The 20,790-nt window shown below is 44.9% G+C and overlaps 1 protein-coding gene across 9 annotated transcripts in view; it reads right to left on the bottom strand.

Moving 5' to 3' along the window:
* The window catches only part of LOC112262406 (protocadherin Fat 1-like), a 109,093-nt gene that overhangs the window by 64,174 nt on the left and 24,129 nt on the right, over positions 1–20,790 (bottom strand). For all 9 annotated transcript variants that reach the window (XR_006084524.1, XM_042329747.1, XM_042329752.1 and 6 more), the window contains exons 3-4: positions 14,530–14,844; positions 3,153–3,214 (exon numbers count right to left, since the gene is read on the bottom strand). Coding sequence is in view for 8 of the 9 variants with exons in the window: in XM_042329747.1 (XP_042185681.1) it covers positions 3,153–3,214; positions 14,530–14,844 (377 nt within the window). In the remaining variant the exon portion in view is untranslated. The remainder of the gene's footprint in view (positions 1–3,152; positions 3,215–14,529; positions 14,845–20,790) is intronic.

Consider the following 20,790-nt stretch of genomic DNA (forward strand, 5'->3'; position numbering starts at 1 on the left):
TTGCAGTGAAGACATCAAAACTATGAAATAACACAGATGGAAACATGTAGTTACCAAAAAAGTGTTAATCAAATCTAAATATATTTTATATTTGAGATTCTTCAAAGTAGCCACCCTTTGCCTTGATGACAGCTTTATAAACTTTTGGCATCCTCTCAATGAGCTCATGAGGTAGTCACCTGGAATGCATTTCAATTAATAGGTGTGCCTTGTTAAAAGTTAATTTGTGGAATTTCTTTCCGTCTTAATGCGTTTGAGCCAATCAGTTGTGTTGTGACAAGGTAGGGCTGGTATACAGAAGATAGCCCTATTTGGTAAAATACAAAGTCCATATTATGGCAAGAACAGCTCAAATAAGCAAAGAGAAATGACAGTCCAGACATGAAGGTCAGTCAATCCGGAAAATGTCAAGAACTTCGAAAGTTTCTTCGAGTGCAGTCGCAAAAACCCATCAAGCGCTATGATGAGACTGGTTCTCATGAGGACCGCTACAGGAAAGGATGACCCATTAGAGTTACCAGTCTCAGAAATTGCAACCCAAATAAATGCTTCACAGAGTTCAAGTAACAGACACATCTCAACATCAACTGTTCAGAGGAGACTGTGTGAATCAGGCCTTCATGGTTGAATTGCTGCAAAGAAACCACTACTAAAGGACACCAATAAGAAGAAAAGCATTGCTTGGGCCAAGATACACGAGCAATGGACATTAAACAAGTGGAAATCTCTCCTTTGGTCTGATGAGTCCAAATTGGAGATGTTTGGTTCCAACCGCCGTGTCTTTGTGAGATGCAGAGAAGGTGAACGTATGAGCTCTGCATGTGTAGTTCCAACCGTGAAGCACGAAGGAGGTGCTGCTGTGGTGTTTTCCTGGTGATACTGTCTGTGATTTATTTAGAAGTCAAGGCACACTTAACCAGCATGGATACCACAGCATTCTGCAGTGATACTCCATCCCATCTGGTTTGCACTTAGTGTGACTATCATTTGTTTTTCAACAGCACAATGATCCAATACACCTCCAGGCTGTGTAAGAGCTATTTGATCAAGAAGGAGAGTGATGGGGTGCTGCATCAGATGACCTGGTCTCCACAATCACCTGACCTCAACTTAATTGAGATGTTTTTTTAATATAACCTTTATTTAACTAGGCAAGTCAGTTAAGAACAAATTCTTATTTACAATGACAGCCTACCCCAGCCAAACTTGGACAACTTGTGCGTCGCCCTATGGGACTCCCAATTACAACCGGATGTGATGCAGCCTGGATTCGAACAAGGTACTGCAGTGACACCTCTTGCACTGAGAGGCAGTGTCTCAGACCACTGAGCCACTCGGGAGCCGTAGGTCTGGGATGAGTTGGAACGCAGAGTGAAGCAAAAGCAGCCAGCAAGTGCTCAGCATATGTGGGAACTCCTTCAGGACTGTTGAAAAAGCATTCCAGGTGAAGCTGGTTGAGAGAATTCCAAGAGTGCAAAGCTTTCATCAAAGCAAAGGGTGGCTACATTGAAGAAACTAAAATATATTTAGCTTTGTTTAACACTTTAAGTTACTACATGATTCCATATGTGTTATTTCATAGTTTTGATGTCTTCACTATTATTCTACAATGTAGAAAAATAGAAAATAATTTTAAAAAATAAAGAAAAACCCTTGAATGAGTAGGTGTGTCCAAACTTTTGACTGGTTATGTATGTATGTATGTATGTATGTATATATAAAGAAGTGTATGAATGTCACTGTGCATTTTAATTTGGCCCCAACATGAAAGAACTGGAGGAGCGCTTTGAGCTTGTTAACATTTAATGTGGTTATTTAATGTCTGCTGGAGCATTTCTTCAAACGGGACAAATGAACAGCGTAGTAATAACAAACGGGCTCTGGCTATGTATTTGTAAAAACAGGAGCCTGTTGGAAAAACACAGCGGCTATCAGCTCTCTTCATCTTTAATTCTACTGTCACACACCAACCAATGCCCCTGAGATTAACCCTCAAGGGTGGCTTTGGACTCTGACTGCCCTGGGAATCTGCTCAGTCGTTCGCACAGAGGGCTCCTGGCCTGGTCACTTTAACAAATTAAAAAAGGGCTTTTGGTGTCGAAAGCTTCAATTTAGTTTTCCTCTCTCTTGAGGCCTCTGCAACTCGGCACTCAAATCTAAGAGTAGGCCATTTAATTTGTCATAGATGTGGTTGGAGAGAATGAGAGAGAGAGGGGGGGAGGGAAAGAGAGAGACAGAGAAAGAGAGAGGAGGAAGAGAAGGAGAAGCGGGAGGCAGTGAAATGTCTCCCTCAGGAGAACAGATCTCTCCCCTCCTCTCCCCCACTATCTTTACTCTCCAGTCCCAGAATAAAATGAGTGCGTCCCACTGTGTAAATTGAGTATGAAAACACAGGGAGTGGCTGGCATGCGGGCACACATCGGCATTAATTGGCATCCAATGAACCGCAAATTGCATTAACTCCTATAACGATAATTAAGCAGCGCCCAATCTGGTTAATCGATCTTGGCACAAAATTAAATGTGCTGGCGTTAAACGTTTGGTTAGATTGGGCAGAGGGAATGGAATGAAGTGGGGGGTGGGGGTGTGGAAGAAAGGTGGGGTTAGAGAAGAAAGAGAGGGTTAGACAGAAAGAGAGAGAGAGAGAAACAGCAATAGAGAGAGAAAAAGTGAATATCCACAAGTTTAAACATCAACCCGGCGTTGAAGGTTCGCTTCCTGCCCCGGCTTGCCCCCCTCGATCCTGTGACGGTACACTGGAGAAGAACAAAGGCACAGTCACCCTGATTCCCCCCTGGAAATCTCAAACAGCGGAATCATGATCCAAAACCCAAACCCCCTTCCGCCGGTTAGTGTGGAACTATGCGCTGCGTCTCTGTGCCCCAGCTTGTTTTGGTTGGCAACACTTGGCGCTCGGCCAAAGTACGTTGGTTGGAGGTTGAAGACAGCCAAGCCTAAAGGCCGTTTCGGCTGAAGAGGTCGTCCTTGAGGGCCTTTCTGATGATTAGCAATGCTGCTAATGCTTCTCCAAAAAAACACGAGGGCTCACACAGACGGACAGACAAGGAAGTAGACCGTTTTTTTCCATTCCCCCGCTTCTTTCTCCCTCCCCCTTTCTGTTAGTGGTAGACCAGACAAAACAAGGTGCTTACCTCAAGAATGTGCTCATCCTGCTGTTCTCGATCCAGCTTCCTCGAGGTAGTTGTAACAAGACCTGTTGAGAGAAAAGAGAGGTTTGCTAGTACTATGGCCCCGATCAATGTATTAATGTTGCATCAATGTTACATCTTCTTGCTACAGGACAATGTGATATTCCATTTTCTTGACTTGATGCAATCATGAAAATGAAATCACAAAACCATAGAGAAAAAGGCAGCTAATACTGAGAAAAAAATGCATATTTGTAATGGCAGACAAACTTCATTACAAGACGCATGACGTGCTTCCTAAAGCTAAACTAACACCAAAGCATGAAAGGGCCAGGGTAAATAGCTGATTTACAGTCCGCCACAAGTGAAATATCGTGGAGGTCCGCTGACGGGCTCTGTAACAAGCGGTGGCCTCTAAAACTCTAACTGAGGCTTATAGCGCAAGCTGAACAAATACAGAGGCGGGCAGTCAAGAGGCAGACACAGTCAACTACAGCCCCAAGCCCGAGCGCCAGAGTCTCAACTCGTCTGTGTAGGGGTTTCGAATGAGATCCCCATGGTTTGGTTAAGGATTTTCGAGATTTGAATCAGATTCAACCAAAGGACAGGGAGAAGAGAGATAATTTTGTTTTAAATATATGGCTACATTATACGAGCAGTCTCTTCTCCTCAAATAATAAGCAGCGTATTCTCACTCCCGGCGTAATTGTAACCTTGCAGTAGACATGAGTGCAGAGTAGACGTGCCAGAGCAGACCGCACCAGAGCCGACTGGTCGACCTGATTATCATAGCAAAAAAAAAAAAAGGATTTCCGAAACCCAAGCCCATCAATGGCACATATGGTGCAAACCAGAATAGCAAGCCTACAACTTACAGCACCTCTCAAAATAGCCCTGCACAGCAAATGAAGGACTCAACTGAGCCAGAGCTCCCCTGGGCGTCATACCTTACCCTAAAAAGTAACAATGTTCATTTGAAATTTGAAACAAATAAAAAACAAAGCGCTATCAGCATTAGAGAAAGACACTGTTTCCCTTGTGTGCTAAGCTAGTTTTTGTTTTGTTTGCAATACACTGAACAAAGCTAATGAAGGCGTTACAAGTTGGAAAAGCTTGTCCGGGAAATTGGGAACGATTAAGAAAGGAAGGACGCTTGACAACATGCCACTGTCAGGACAAATGCAAGAGCTAAGTCAATGGGCTACACTGTACTGTTGTAATAATGCTGGGTAGTTTGGTCATGGGTAGTGTTATGGGTTGAGACTAGCAGCTAACTGGCGAACAAGGCTCTTTGTAAAAGAAGGTAAGGCATATCGGTGGGGCTGTCCTGAAAACCGGGACAATTTGCAGGGCATCTCAATGGATATAAACAAAGTGATCGTATTACCCCCATTTCCCAAAGAATGAAAGAGAGAGTGGCTCTCACACACACACACACATACACACACATACATACATACACACACAATAATATTACCCACATTTCCCAAAGACTGGCAAAGAGAGGGGGTTGCGCTCTCACACACACAAACACACGTTCCCCTTTGTCAAGCTGCCAAGTGTGCCAGGCTGAAAATCCTCCACAGCTTTAATTGAAGGGACGGGGGTTGACTCCTCTGCACATCCATCCTAGCGAGAAGCTAAATTTAACTGAGGTACAACTCTTAGGAAAGGTTGCTCTAAATTGATCCGGATGGCTGGAGCTATCTTTCTTTTTTTCTTAAAGTATCTTAGCTGTCTCCTAGCTCTCGGGAGCGGTCCTTTGATGTGGGGTTAGAAGCGTCAACAACTATGAAGTGGTACTCTTAGCTTAGCGTACGTTCCAATCTTTATCTGAGCCACGGCTCCAGGCTTCCAGCCTCTGAAGATCAATTCTGCCTATGGATTGGAAATACACTGCCGCCAGTAAGTACTATACACAGTTTACCAAACATTAAGAACACCTTCCTAATATTGAGTTGCACCCCCCCCTTCTCTTCTCAGAACAGCCTCAAATCGTCGGGCGTGGACTCTATAAGAAAGCCTTTCCACAGGGAATGCCCAACCCATGTTGACTCCAATGCTTCCCACAGTTGTGTCAAGTTGTCTGGATGTCCTTTGGGTGGTGGACCATTCTTGATACATACAGGAAAATGTTGAGCATGAAAAACCCCAGCAGTTCTTGACACAAACTGGTGTGCCTTGCGACCTACTACCATACCTTGTTCAAAGGCACTTACATCTTTTGTCTTGCCCAATCCATGTCTCAATTGTCTCAGGGCTTAAAAATAATTCGTTAACCTATCTACACTGATTGAAGTGGATTTAACAGGTGACTTCAAGTGACTAGGGACTAGTCCTAGATACAGAGTACAGACAGAAGTCAACATGACTAAGTTGTGTTAAGATTAGAGGAGCTGTACAGCTGTTGGCAGGCTACATATAGGCCTGCAATCAGGCTACATATAGGCCTGCCAACAGGCTACATATAGGCCTGCCATCAGGGAGAAGCTTGCCGTTCCAAACCCAAAAACCAGCTCTCAAAACACACACACACATGCAATCACACACACACTAGACAGCAGAGAGAAGGTTGCCGTTCTAATCCACAATATAGCGGTCCAAACACACACAAGCCTCCTCAGGAGTGGGCTGAGCCGGGGCCGACAGTAATTACAGCCAGGCTGTTTTGAGAAGAGGGGAAAAAACAACAGTTGCAGAAGAGAGGTTGCTCCTCAGCATGTCCTTCAGCACAACCGCGTCTCCAAAATGGAGGCCGGGGGAGCTGGTCGGGACGATGCCGGGCTGGGACAACACAACCCAGGTATTACTGCAGTGATTAGCAGTCTAGCAGGGTGACACATATTTAGCTGTCGACTGCAGACGTGTGGGAATCTTGTTGGTGTCTGCAGTGGGTGGTTTAAACCCTCCCCGGTTATGAACGAGCTATATGAGCGCCTTGAGATATTTACCGTAATTGTTGAAAAACTAGCAAAAATCTCCCTGAGATTTCATTATTTGATCTAGGTCGGGATTGCTGTTTTTCTGTTGTGTTGAGGGTAAAAAAATATATAACGGCCCAGGGCGACTCGTTTTTCTCATAAGGAGAAAACATTTAACCTCTCCTAGCTTCGAGTGCCGAATACAATAATTTCAACATCTTCGTGTTTCATTGTAGAATCTACCAACTAGCTCCAAGCTAGTCTCCGGGGAGACACAAGCAGAACCCAAAATTTAGGTAAAAAACAGCAATTTGTTTCCTGCACTTGTTGCTCCATCACACAGCCCAAGAAAACTGTCATTATCCCAAAGTGTGTGTCGCACGGCAAAGTATCCCAAAAGAAGTAGCCCAAAGCATGGCCGACTTGTGTGAGGGGTTCTAAGATAAGGCAGGATAAACAGTTAAGAGTAGAGAAGGGGTTGTTTGGGTGTTCCTTTAAAAAGGTGAGCTGCCACAGAGCCATTGACTGGGGACCATTGATGGGCCTCCACAGATGTATCATTTAGCTAGGGGAGAAATGCTGTACTTCACACAGCTTACAAAAAGGCCCCTGCGTCCCTGTAAGAGCCCACTTCACACGTACAAACAGGAATGCAGACAGGGACACAGATTCACAGAACAAGATAGAAACCGCCACACACTCGGACAGGGACGTACTGACAGGCACACACACAGACACAGTGTAAGTGGACTCAGACAATACCCTCCCGTGACCCACCCACACCTGCTGCTAAGAGGGGGTCTTTGTGAAAATGGCTAGCATTTAGCGAAGGAGAGAGAGAGACGGCTATATCACTCCAAAACTAAAAAGCCTGCCTCGCTCCCCTAAACGCACACACCCCAAGGAGGGATAGGGATGCTGCCTACCTCATTACCCTCCTACCAGGTAGCTAATAGGACTCATCTAATGGATATTCATAAGAGGGCATATAAACAAACAATGCATCCCTAATGGAAACCTATTCCCTACATAGTGCACTTCTTTTGACAGTGGGCCCTGGTCAAATGTAATGCAGTAAGTAGGGAATAGGTTCCCATTAGGGACACAAAAAGAGGGACCCCTACTATGAGCTCACGGTCTCTCTGTAGACAGTTCTCAAGTAGGACGGATACAGGAGATCTGGGAAAATATATAATCTCCAAAACTAATATTCATATGATGGAAGCTGAGGACTATTGGAAGCTTGGGAATTTTCCCCCGACAGGATGTGCAGGACTGACGATAAGCGGAAGCGCAAGGAAGCACAGTTGCTTACGACCACGAACAGAAATAAATATTGACACTGAAGGAACGCAATTTTGCGGACCAATTTTTATAAGGTCAATGTCATCTGTGGTCGTGGTACATTGAAAGCGTATCAGAACCACCTGGGTGTTACTGATTCTGATTACCATTGTTAAATATGACGGGGGGGTCGCATTCACAGGGCACCAAACGGAAGACAACTGGCTAAAACAGTGAGGACTTCTCCAAGGAGAGGCACACATTTTCCTCTCCCGTTGCAAAACATTGTGCTAGCGGTGTCCCTATAGGAATGCAGCCCCTATCTGTTTTTTTTTATTGGGGGGGGGGTGTTCTCTCCAGATGCCTGCTTGAGAGTGTGATTGATGTATGGGTTGGTGACGAGGATGAGTAATTGGATACTGTGGAGCTGATTACCAGCTGGGGTCTACATACTGGCTATACTGCTTATATTATGCCTGAATGTAATGTGTCTGGCTTCAATTTAGAGGGAGGGAGGGAGAGAAAAAGAGAGAAACAGAGAGAGGGAGGTAAGAAGAGAAAGGTAGAGCAAAATAGACAGTGAAAGACCGGAAACACCTTGTGTGTGAGTGAGAAAACACCAATCCCAGGCAGACGACAGCCATGTTTTTTAAATGTTTTTTTTTTACATGGGCTCCTGTGTACATTCCCGTTCTCAGTCACGCGCTGAAGACAAGACAGTCTGGCCGGTGTGCCAGGATGTAGATTCAGCTGTTCCCAGAGAGAGGTGAAGGAGGTGCTTAGGAGCTTAGGAAGGGGCGAGCCGTGAGGAACAGGTGTCCTAAGTCCATACTTAATGAACCTCGAAGCCTAGTGCTATAGGCCTCCCTCACACTCTCAAACAGAGAGACAGACGGACACACACACACACACACACACACACACACACACACACAGACAGAAAAACACCCTACAAAAGGTTCAGGTGTGTGGATTAGGTTCAGGTGTGAAACTGTGGATTAGTTTTCCCTGAGAAAAGTATACTCCATCCCTTTCCTTTCTCGCTCCTTTAACAACATTGGTGTCTCGTGCTAGTAGTTCGGCCCCGGAATAGCAGGAAACGGCGGGAAGTTGTTGGTGGTATTATCCATTTCCTATCTGGCTTCCCCTCGCGCTCGGCCTGGGCGCTTTGATAAAACGCGGGTGCACATTGTCAGATGTTTTTTCTCTCCCCTTTTCTAATAGAGAAGGCGCAGCTGAAAGCCGATATGAGTATATCACGGAGTGGATGATTTGAAGCCCGGACCCCACCGGCTATTTTTTTAAGTTTTTCCTGTTCCAACGGCTTTTCATACAACTACCGGCATTAGAAATGCATATAAAAGCTGTCAGAGGAAACCATGCTTGCCAACGCAATACCGAGATATTCCTTTTCAATTTACTACAATGACTGGCTCTCTGAGGAGGACTCGCTAGGAGGAGGCGTTGAGCACTCATTTTCAATGGTGGCCAAAACATTTTTTTTATAAATAATAATAATAATAATAACCTGGGTTTATCTTTCCCATTCATTTCAATACGTTGGGTCAACTGCTGCCGCCAAATGCGGGGGAAACAATGTGGTATACACACAACTCTGTCCCACACAGGACATGCCATTGTCAGGACTAAAAGAGGAGGCAGAACTAAGTGAATGGGCTATGCTGTACTGTTGTCAAGTGAAAAACATTGAGTGCCTCATTGTGAAAGGGGAGGTTTTGTGTGTTTGCGCTCCAAGGCTAACTTTCATACAACAGACTATACAATAGTCTCTTGGGCAAGGACAGTGTTTGATCTCGCTTCTCGGGAACCTTGAACCTATCGTCCTAAAAGAGAGTCCTAGAGGGATCGTAGTTAAACACAAATACTGAACCAGAGACTATTGGTGCTCTTGCTCTTTACAGATCACAATGATCATCACCTTTATCATAATCATCAGCACATGATCTATCACCTTTGGACTACATAGGATTGCCAGCGAGTTAGAATTAGGCTATCGCAGACTCTGCGATATTCTTGTGACCTTTGGCTGACCTCTCCCACTCCCTCCCTGTTTCCTGAGTGCAAGTGTACATCCGACGAGAAGTCACGGCTGTTTGAGCACAACCTCCAGTTCCCGACATTGTTTAAAGCCCAGTCCAAACCGTCGCAGCAGGCTGCCTTCGTCATTTAAATCCCTCTTTCGCCAGGTATCATTAACAGTAACAGTCTTCCTAGTCTCCCTCTATGCAGGTAGGCAGCTCACGTCCGCCTCTCCCTGACGACCGCCCGTGAACTACCCCCCTCACGTCGCTTTTTAACAAGAGGCCAAAGCTTTGTAGCGATTTAAAGAGTGGAGAGTGCACGTGAGAGTGGAGGCTTGTACAGAGCAGGAGGTGGGTAACTCGATAACTCTACTTCTATAAGAGCTCGCTGGGGGTCAAGCCGAGCGAGGGTGGGAAAAACAGAAATGTGTTTTCCGACCGGAGCTGTGTTTGAAAAGGACGCTGAACCCACAGAGAGAGAGAGGGGGAGGGACGAATGAGAGAGGAGGCAGGGTGGGAATCCTGTGGTATGTGTATCATGATAAACCTGATCCGCTTCAACACAGCGAGTGGGTGGGTTAGCACTAGATCAGGTGAAGGAGAAAGGGGGAGAGTCGTTCACACCAGCTCTGGATACAGACCACTGAGTTATGTGAGGAGGCACATACAACGCTACAAACACAGACTGCATACATACATTGATGGTCAAGGAGTCAATCTCACAAAGCAGACAGTATTCAAGTGACCCAATTCTCCTTGGCGTCTTCGAAAGACTGGGGAAAAGAAAACATTCAAACAGCGGGGAGGAACTCTTTTTATTCCAGACCAAGCGAAACACCAAAACCCATGAATTCCCATTGTCAGCTTTCTCCGAATGGGAATGTCATGGTGTCTTGCGAGAGAGAAGGAGAGAGCTGGCCTTGCACTTAAATGAAACCCCTAGAGTTACAGGGAACTAAACAGCCGGACTTGTTTACTCTGCAGAAATAAAGTAAGCCTTTCGTCCAGGGATTTAGCCAGCCGATACGGGGACTGCACAGGGACAAGGGCAAGGTGACACAAAAGCAGCCAGGAGATGAAGCCTTCATCTGCGTTTGAAGCCCTCGGACTGTCGGGCAATAAGCTACAGGAGGAAAATGCTAGCTTCAATGATAGCTAGCTAGTTAGCTAAGCTACACGTGTCTGCAATGCTCACCAAAATAGGGAAAAGGGTGACCCAAAAGTGGCATGAGAAGAAGCCTTCATCTCTCTGCATTTGAAGCTGTCAGACTTTAAAGCAGACGGCTGAAGGGAAGAAATGTTAGCTTCAAAGCTAATAAGCTAGCTAGCTACGCGTGTGTATGCAACGTTTTTCCTCCACCCCTTTCTAGAGCTTTGTAGATATGCCAAAGCAGGGCCTTGCTCCCGTTGCTGTTTTTGAACATATAACTACAGAGTGTGCTCTCCTGTAATATGTGGGGAGAATGCCATATTGAGTTGATAATGTCGACCGGCTACGAAGCCAATGTTCATCCGTCTTAATGGTAGTGATATGGAAAATAAAAAGATAATGTGTCCCATTCGCTGATGTTTCAGCGAAGTCTCTTAGGGTCTCTCTCTCTCTCTCTCTCTCTCTCTCTCGGGACATTCACTGTGAAGGCAGCAGTTTTGGTCATGCCCGTCAACTCTATTCTCTCTCAGAGACTGCTGGCAGGTTTTCTCTGCAACACTAGCCTTTAATGTTTATGTCTCTCTCTCTCTCTCTCTCTCTGGGTCTCTCTCTCTGGGCCTCTCTATGGAGGGTTGCATTGTAACACTGAGCCTCTCTGATGTATTCTCTCTCTCTCTCTCTCTCTCTCTCTCTCTCTCTCTCTCTCTCTCTCTCTCTCTCTCTCTCTCTCTCTCTCTCTCTCTCTCTCTCTCTCTCTCTCTTCTCTCTCTCTCTCTCTCTCTCTCTCTCTCTCTCTCTCTCTCTCTCTCTCTCTCTCTCTCTCTCTCTCTCTCTCTCTCTCTCTCTCTCTCTCTCTCTCTCTCTCTCTCTCTCTCTCTCTCTCTCTCTCTCTCTCTCTCTCTCTCTCTCTCTCTCTCTCTCTCTCTCTCTCTCTCTCTCTCTCTCTCTCTCTCTCTCTCTCTCTCTCTATATATATATATATACATATAGAAGTGATTCAGTTAAGTTTCTTTGAACAAATGTGTCCCATTCACTTCTGAATATTACAGTTAATGTATTCAGGAACAGTTGAGATGCACTCAAATCCCCCCCCCCACACACACTCTCACTTTCTCCTTCTCCTCCAGAGAAATTACACAAACACATATACATACGGGGGCAGTGATTTAGTTAAAGTTTCTCTTTGTACCACCTCTTTGTCGAACCTGACGCTAGGAGCCCTGGTGTTCCACTGATAAAAAATTTAAAAAAGTTAAACACTTTGATATGCATGAATGGGTTTCATCCCTCGTTCACCACCGTCCTTCATGTGAACCATTTGAGAAGACCGACAAAGCAACCGGAGCAGCGGTGCGTGTTTGGAACATAAACAGGTAGACTCAGTAGCCCCGTAAAGCTTTGTGTTTCATAAATACCCCGTAATCCGGAAGGGGGGGACATATTTGCTGGTAATATGCAGGCTAAGTAGAAGCATTCGGTTCAAAGGGCAAGTTGAAATCTGCTCTGTGGTAGCTAAATAGGGTCGTTTTTGGAACTTCCAAGAACAATGTGTCGAAAGACCCTGACTCATATTGGATACGTTACGAAGAAAGAACGTGGAGTTTCAATCCAGACTCTTTGAATGGGAGGCAAAAACACCCAACTACAATACACTACGGTGGAAGCGACTATGGGGCCGATCTTGAGCAGCTAACCGGAAAATAGACAAACCGACACGTCAAATTCACTTTCTCAGACACACCTTTGGGTTTTCAACAATTGAGCGGAGACGTGCTTTCCATCTCAAGAGGTCAAAAGAAAATCATTGGATGTCAGCCCAAATCAATGGCCGGGGTCAAATATGGATCTGCCCATTGATCAGAGGGCACCAATGGAGCTCTTAAGGGAACAAAGTATAATAGAATCAGACAATCCTGTTAAAACTTTGGGTGAAATTAAACCTCTTTGGCTGATCAGATCTTATGTGATTAATCACCGGTGTGCATCCATGTCTAGGCTGGTCTGCCCTATATACTAACTACAGATAGGAGAAACTCAAATCGAGGCCAACTCCTAAAATCCAACAACGGCTATTATCTAGACAGCATGAGTCTGCCGAACTCATCTCTACTAGTAAATCACTACTGTAAATCACTTCAAGAATGCCTGCTCCACTTCAAGAATGCCTGCTCCACTTCAAGAATGCCTGCTCCGTTGCAAGATAAATACACTTTGCCCACTGTGTTCAGGATGTCTTATCTGTCTAAGTGGAATCTTACAGTCAACCCACACACACACACACACACACACACACACACACACACACCTCCCACACAACTGCCACCTTCATGATCAAACCTATGCCTAAATGATCTAAATGCAGCCAAATGCGCATTAGAAAGAAAAAAAACGTTCTCTTTCTTTCTCCCCTTTCTTTTCTGTCTCTCCTTGGAGAGTTGCCAGCAGTCGGGAAAGCTAGAGAGAGCATGCTATATGACGAACCCTTATTTGGTCAAGAACATTTACATTGGCCCTTGCTATAACAAAAATAACCACAGTTTGTTGATGGGAGGACCGCCTTTGGATTATGGGACCACACAAGTCAATGGGGGAAATTGGAGAGACGACTGCTCTACCGCCCATTCCTCATGTCAGTTTAAATGAGTACTTGCATTTAAAGCAACAAGAGACGAGTACGCAAAACTCAGAGGAAGGATTTAAATGGAGTTTGTTAATTAGCAGCTACTGAAAGACATACAAGGTTGCACAATGCAATCAAAGTAAACAAGCTTGTTTGTAATAACAATGCTGTGTTAATTATTAAAAGGGGACATACAAATCTAATTTTGCTGATTGACTTGATTCAGTCTAGCAGACTTTATATTGAGCCGCTGCTTTGGTAACTACTGTAATTCCATAACTGGGCATGGGGACTGCAGATAAGGCATTTGAAGTCTAGACTGAATAGTAATGAAAGCCAACTGAACAAAGTCAAGCTCTATGATATTATACTAATAAATCACATTCATAAATATAAAACATGGTATCTGTCCAACTGAATATAAAATGTGAAAAATTCCTCAAAACCCCACCAAAAATAACACACAGTCCTCTGAAGAAAAACTACAACATCCACATTCAAAAACTTCAGCTTCCATTTCAAAAGCTTCAGTTTGCAACGTGTACTCCTTTTACTACTATTTCCGCTCATGTTGAAGTCAAATCACTGTCTGCACCAGTGGGCTTTACCCCCTCAAGAATAACGATGAAATATTCAACGTTCGTCCATTTTTAGAACACCATATGTGAACACACTGTGCTCTGTGGTTAGTGGGGAAAACCCCTGTAGACAGCACTCCTATCGACCATGCTAAAATCACGTGGGCATACTGGAGATACCGAAGGCTTCTTATAAAACAAGAACAAAAATATTGATATCACCTAGATAACCTACGTGCCCCATGTACACTCAAAGTCTCAAAGGGCAATTGAACATCTATTCTTTCTACATTTATTCTTTATGGAGAAGCGATATTCACGACCTTGTGAGAGGAGTTGGATTCTTTCAAGTGATTAAATTGGACATGACATTACATACACTTGACTCTCAGTTGGTATGTAGCCTATTGCCTACAATCTGTTAGGCAATGGTTAATTGATTGCTGGCCACACATTATACGTGGGAGGATAAATCCAAGGCGCTGTACATGCGTCGTGTTTCATATTACAGAACACACTTTGTCTATTCCACATTGGAATAGACAAAGCAAATGTGAAGCAAAAGACAAGGCCATTTCCAATACATTTCATTGTACCATAAATGGATAACACTAATAACACGCATGAACTTAACTGGTTGTTTTCTATCTACCTTTACTATTCTGTCAATGCACTTCATTTAAAGCATAGTAGCGCTACACATGTTTGCCTACGAGAATTCAATTCCACCTTGGGAATCAATAAAGTTAAATTCAGCAAAGTGGCGGCCTTTGCCTTCGTCTTACCCATCTTGGAGTTGATGGCGAAAAATCCCTGCGGGTTGCCACTGGTGATCTTGTAGGAGAGCTTGTCGCCGGCCTGGGCGTCCGGGTCCACCGCCTCGATCTGGATGATGGACACGTCCTTGGGCGAGTTCTCCGCAACCGACGGGTAGTAGACGGGCTCAGAGGTCTGCGGCGCATTGTCGTTGACGTCCTGGACCTCCACGTAGACCTCCACGAAGGCCGAGAGGGGCACCACGCCGCCGTCCGTGGCGTACACAGTCAGCCAGTAGTGCGGGGTGGTCTCATGGTCCAGGAGTTCCTGGGTTCTGATGACCCCTGGGAGAAAAGAGAGAATCATTAGTTCTTAGGGCGCTTTTATTATGAAAGAGAAATAAATTATATGGAAAACCAAAGGGATAGCCTCCTTTTTTTCAATTTTCGCCTAAATGACATAACCAAATCGAACTGCCTGTAGCTCAGGCCCTGAAGCAAGGATATGCATATTCTTGGTACCATTTGAAAAGTTTGAAGTTTGTGAAGTGAATGTAGGAGAATATAACACAATAGATCTGGTAGAATAAAATACAAAGAGAAAACCAACCAGTGTTTTTTTACCACCATCTTTGAAATGCAAGAGAAAGGTCACTGTTATAGCTGTCACTCTGGTTATAATTCCAATAGTGTCCACAAGATGGCAGTGGCGTATGTGCAAAATTTCAGATGGATAACTTGAAGAATGACTGACCTACAAGACTTTTAGTGTGAAGTCCCCAGAGTCATTTGGGCAAATCGTGAAGGACACATTCACATTCGTATTCCATTTTTCTGCAAGAATATTGTCAAATCTGTATACTTGGACTTTGATTCACCTTTCCAAGTATTAGTAGCCACATTATAGGTTCAACATTTGCAAAACAACCAGTTTTCATAACTTCATAACTCTGAATATCCTTATAATTTTTTGTCCATAATGAAAAGGCATGCTGTCGTACAAGGAAAGTACCTACAGTTTACAACATATACATGGTTTCTGGATACTCCCGTAAAGCCCAGCTCATTGGCTATACTTCCGGCGCCGACAGAGATGGCCGCCTCGCTTCGCGTTCCTAGGAAACTATGCAGTTTGTTTTTTTACGTGTTATTTCTTACATTAGTACCCCAGGTCATCTTAGGTTTCATTACATACAGTCGAGAAGAACTACTGAATATAAGATCAGCGTCAACTCACCATCAGTACGACCAAGAATATGATTTTCGCGAAGCGGATCCTGTGTTCTGCCTTTCAACCAGGACAACGGAATGGATCCCAGCCGGCGACCCAAAAAAACGACTCCGTAAAAGAGGGAAACGAGGCGGTCTTCTGGTCAGACTCCGGAGACGGGCACATCGTGCACCAGTCCCTAGCATTCTTCTCGCCAATGTCCAGTCTCTTGACAACAAGGTTGATGAAATCCGAGCAAGGGTAGCATTCCAGAGGGACATCAGAGACTGTAACGTTCTTTGCTTCACGGAAACATGGCTCACTGGAGAGACGCTATCGGAGGCGGTGCAGCCAGCGGGTTTCTTCACGCATCGCGCCGATAGAAACAAACATCTTTCTGGTAAGAAGAGGGGCGGGGGTGTATGCCTTATGGCTAACGAGACGTGGTGTGATCACAGAAACATACAGGAACTCAAATCCTTCTGTTCACCTGATTTAGAATTCCTCACAATCAAATGTCGACCGCATTATCTACCAAGAGAATTCTCTTCGATTATAATCACAGCCGTATATATCCCCCCCCAAGCAGACACATCGATGGCTCTGAACAAACTTTATTTAACTCTGCAAACTGGAAACGATTTATCCGGAGGCTGCATTCATTGTAGCTGGGGATTTTAACAAGGCTAATCTGAAAACAAGACTCCCTAAATTGTATCAGCATATCGATTGCGCAACCAGGGCGGGAAAAACCTTGGATCATTGTTATTCTAACTTCCGCGACGCATATAAGGCCCTGCCCCGCCCTCCTTTCGGAAAAGCTGACCACGACTCCATTTTGCTGATCCCTGCCTACAGACAGAAACTAAAACAAGAAGCTCCCACGCTGAGGTCTGTCCAACGCTGGTCCGACCAAGCTGATTCCACACTCCAAGACTGCTTCCATCACGTGGACTGGGATATGTTTCGTATTGCGTCAGATAACAACATTGACGAATACGCTGATTCAGTGTGCGAGTTCATTAGAACGTGCGTTGAAGATGTCGTTCCCATAGCAACGATTAAAATATTCCCTAACCAGAAACCGTGGATTGATGGCAGCATTCGCGTGAAACTGAAAGCGCGAACCACTGCTTTTAATCAGGGCAAGGTGACTGGTAACATGACCGAATACAAACAGTGCAGCTATTCCCTCCGCAAGGCTATCAAACAAGCTAAGTGCCAGTATAGAGACAAAGTAGAATCTCAATTCAACGGCTCAGACACAAGAGGTATGTGGCAGGGTCTACAGTCAATCACGCACTACAAGAAGAAAACCAGCCCAGTCACGGACCAGCATGTCTTGCTCCCAGGCAGACTAAATAACTTTTTTGCCCGCTTTGAGGACAATACAGTGCCACTGACACGGCCTGCAACGAAAACATGCGGACTCTCCTTCACTGCAGCCGAGGTGAGTAAAACATTTAAACGTGTTAACCCTCGCAGGGCTGCAGGCCCAGACGGCATCCCCAGCCGCGCCCTCAGAGCAGACCAGCTGGCCGGTGTGTTTACGGACATATTCAATCAATCCCTATACCAGTCTGCTGTTCCCACATGCTTCAAGAGGGCCACCATTGTTCCTGTTCCCAAGAAAGCTAAGGTAACTGAGCTAAACGACTACCGCCCGTAGCACTCACTTCCGTCATCATGAAGTGCTTTGAGAGACTAGTCAAGGACCATATCACCTCCACCCTACCTGACACCCTAGACCCACTCCAATTTGCTTACCGCCCAAATAGGTCCACAGACGATGCAATTTCAACCACACTGCACACTGCCCTAACCCATCTGGACAAGAGGAATACCTATGTGAGAATGCTGTTCATCGACTACAGCTCGGCATTCAACACCATAGTACCCTCCAAGCTCGTCATCAAGCTCGAGACCCTGGGTCTCGACCCCGCCCTGTGCAACTGGGTACTGGACTTCCTGACGGGCCGCCCCCAGGTGGTGAGGGTAGGCAACAACATCTCCTCCCCGCTGATCCTCAACACTGGGGCCCCACAAGGGTGCGTTCTGAGCCCTCTCCTGTACTCCCTGTTCACCCACGACTGCGTGGCCACGCACGCCTCCAACTCAATCATCAAGTTTGCGGACGACACAACAGTGGTAGGCTTGATTACCAACAACGACGAGACGGCCTACAGGGAGGAGGTGAGGGCCCTCGGAGTGTGGTGTCAGGAAAATAACCTCACACTCAACGTCAACAAAACTAAGGAGATGATTGTGGACTTCAGGAAACAGCAGAGGGAACACCCCCTATCCACATCGATGGAACAGTAGTGGAGAGGGAGTAGCAAGTTTTAAGTTCCTCGGCATACACATCACAGACAAACTGAATTGGTCCACTCACACAGACAGCATCGTGAGGAAGGCGCAGCAGCGCCTCTTCAACCTCAGGAGGCTGAAGAAATTCGGCTTGTCACCAAAAGCACTCACAAACTTCTACAGATGCACAATCGAGAGCATCCTGGCGGGCTGTATCACCGCCTGGTATGGCAACTGCTCCGCCCACAACCGTAAGGCTCTCCAGAGGGTAGTGAGGTCTGCACAACGCATCACCGGGGGCAAACTACCTGCCCTCCAGGACACCTACACCACCCGATGCTACAGGAAGGCCATAAAGATCATCAAGGACATCAACCACCCGAGCCACTGCCTGTTCACCCCGCTGTCATCCAGAAGGCGAGGTCAGTACAGGTGCATCAAAGCCGGGACCGAGAGACTGAAAAACAGCTTCTATCTCAAGGCCATCAGACTGTTAAACAGCCACCACTAACATTGAGTGGCTACTGCCAACACACTGTCAATGACACTGACTCTACTCCAGCCACTTTAATCATGGGAATTGATGGGAAATGATGTAAATATATCACTAGCCACTTTAAACAATGCTACCTTATATAATGTTACTTACCCTACATTATTCATCTCATATGCATACGTAGATACTGTACTCTATATCATCGACTGCATCCTTATGTAATACATGTATCACTAGCCACTTTAACTATGCCACTTGCTTTACATACTCATCTCATATGTATATACTGTACTCGATATCATCTACTGTATCTTGCCTATGCTGCTCTGTACCATCACTCATTCATATATCCTTATGTACATATTCTTTATCCCCTTACACTGTGTATAAGACAGTAGTTTTTTTGGAATTGTTAGTTAGATTACTTGTTCGTTATTACTGCATTGTCGGAACTAGAAGCACAAGCATTTCGCTACACTCGCATTAACATCTGCTAACCATGTGTATGTGGCAAATAAAATTTGATTTGATTTGAAGATTTATGAAAGAGAAATTAATAAAAAAATTCTATATGGAAAACCATTTCACTCCCAGCTTTTTAGATGGAAATTGTCTTAGTCCATACATATAAAAACAATAAGGCCAGCACTCAAAAAGTAGTTCAAAGAGCATTCAGCATTCTGCTATGGGGATCAAACACAAAGGCTTAGGAAAAATGTATTTTTCAGTATGTAGATAGCACTTGAAAGAGAATAAAGAAAAAAAGAGAAAGGAAAGATGGCACTGAATGAGTTTCTCTTTCTCCCTATTTTAAATCATAGGTAGGTGTCGGTGCACAGCAGTGTGGGGAATATGGTAGGGTAGATGGTTGGTATTGACATCAGCCCCTGCTGTCTGTTTCTACATGACAGGCCTGGTGTTTTACAGCAGGCCATATGCCATGAGGCGCCTATAGCTTTCAGCTGAGCAAACAGAGGAGCTTTCAAAAGACCTGTTAGGACTAACATTTCACAACAATACCCCCCCACCCCCGATGACTGAAAGGAGATCAGTGGTGGAACCATCAAAACGGCACACTAGAAAGTAGGCTAGTCAGCAATCCTTCTCTGGATGGGTGCACAATTGTTTCCCTCGAGGATTACCCAATGTTTATGATGTGGTTTCTCATGCACATTTTATTTGGGGCTTTAAAAATATATCTGATCATGAGGCAGGCTTGTGCTGTGTCATGTCAGGGCTAAAGCAATAGGAAATGACTCAGTTGTTAAGCAGACAAATCTCTAGAAAATCTCTTTCCACACGATTTAAGTAAACATTAACATTAACAAAAAGTCACAATGACCTGCTATCGAAAGCAATAAAAAAGTGAGATCATTGGACCGGCCCACCGCCGACGATAATAAGTTATAATAAAGCCAGGGCGTGGGCCTGGTTCCCGTGTATAGGCAAGCGGTAATCGCACACTGCTGTGCACTAGATATGGCAGAGAGTCTATAACACTGTCCTAGTGTGCCATATACCGAAGAATGATAAGACACTGCTCCATGGCACCTCTCCTACTTTTCCTACGGCCTGCCTTTCAAAAACCTTTGTTGCGCCCTGTAACTCAATCACTTGCACTGCAGGACTGTAACCGAGAGAGAGGCCTACATTTTGCCTCAGGGGGGAATAGAAAGATTCCGTGGAAAAAGAGAGAACTCCAAAACACCTGTCACTGACATTTCACTTTTCAGGGATTTCAGAGTTTTTATTCACCTCAGATTTACTGTATCTTATGTCTGAGTCTGAGGTGCTTTTTGTCATTACTCATCATTACTGCTAGCCAGGGATAGCGGTTAGCTTGAGGCATGTAATAAGGCAGGGAGGCAGTGCGGCAAAGAGGGAAATGGATAGCACTGTAACACTCCATAACACTTCCTACAGCCATGTGGGGGTATAACCGGACCCAGAAAATACTCACACGCCTTGACTTATTCCACATTTTGTTGTGATACAGCCTGAATTTAAAATGGATTACATTTTTTTTTAAATTGTCACCTTCACACAATACCACATCATGTCAAAGTGGAATTATGTATTTTGACATTTCTAGAAATTTCTACAAAATTTAAAGCTGAAATGTAGTGAGTTAGTAAGTAAGTTTTCCAATTCCTCGAAAAGAAGGCACCTATTAGTAGATGGGTAAAGAAAAAAAAGGCAATTGCTGAATATCCCTTTGAACATTGTGAAGTTATTAATTACACTTCGGATGGTGTAACAATACTCCCAGTCACTACAA

Source organism: Oncorhynchus tshawytscha, linkage group LG11 (assembly GCF_018296145.1).
Source record: "Oncorhynchus tshawytscha isolate Ot180627B linkage group LG11, Otsh_v2.0, whole genome shotgun sequence".
NCBI classification, from domain to species: domain Eukaryota; kingdom Metazoa; phylum Chordata; class Actinopteri; order Salmoniformes; family Salmonidae; genus Oncorhynchus; species Oncorhynchus tshawytscha.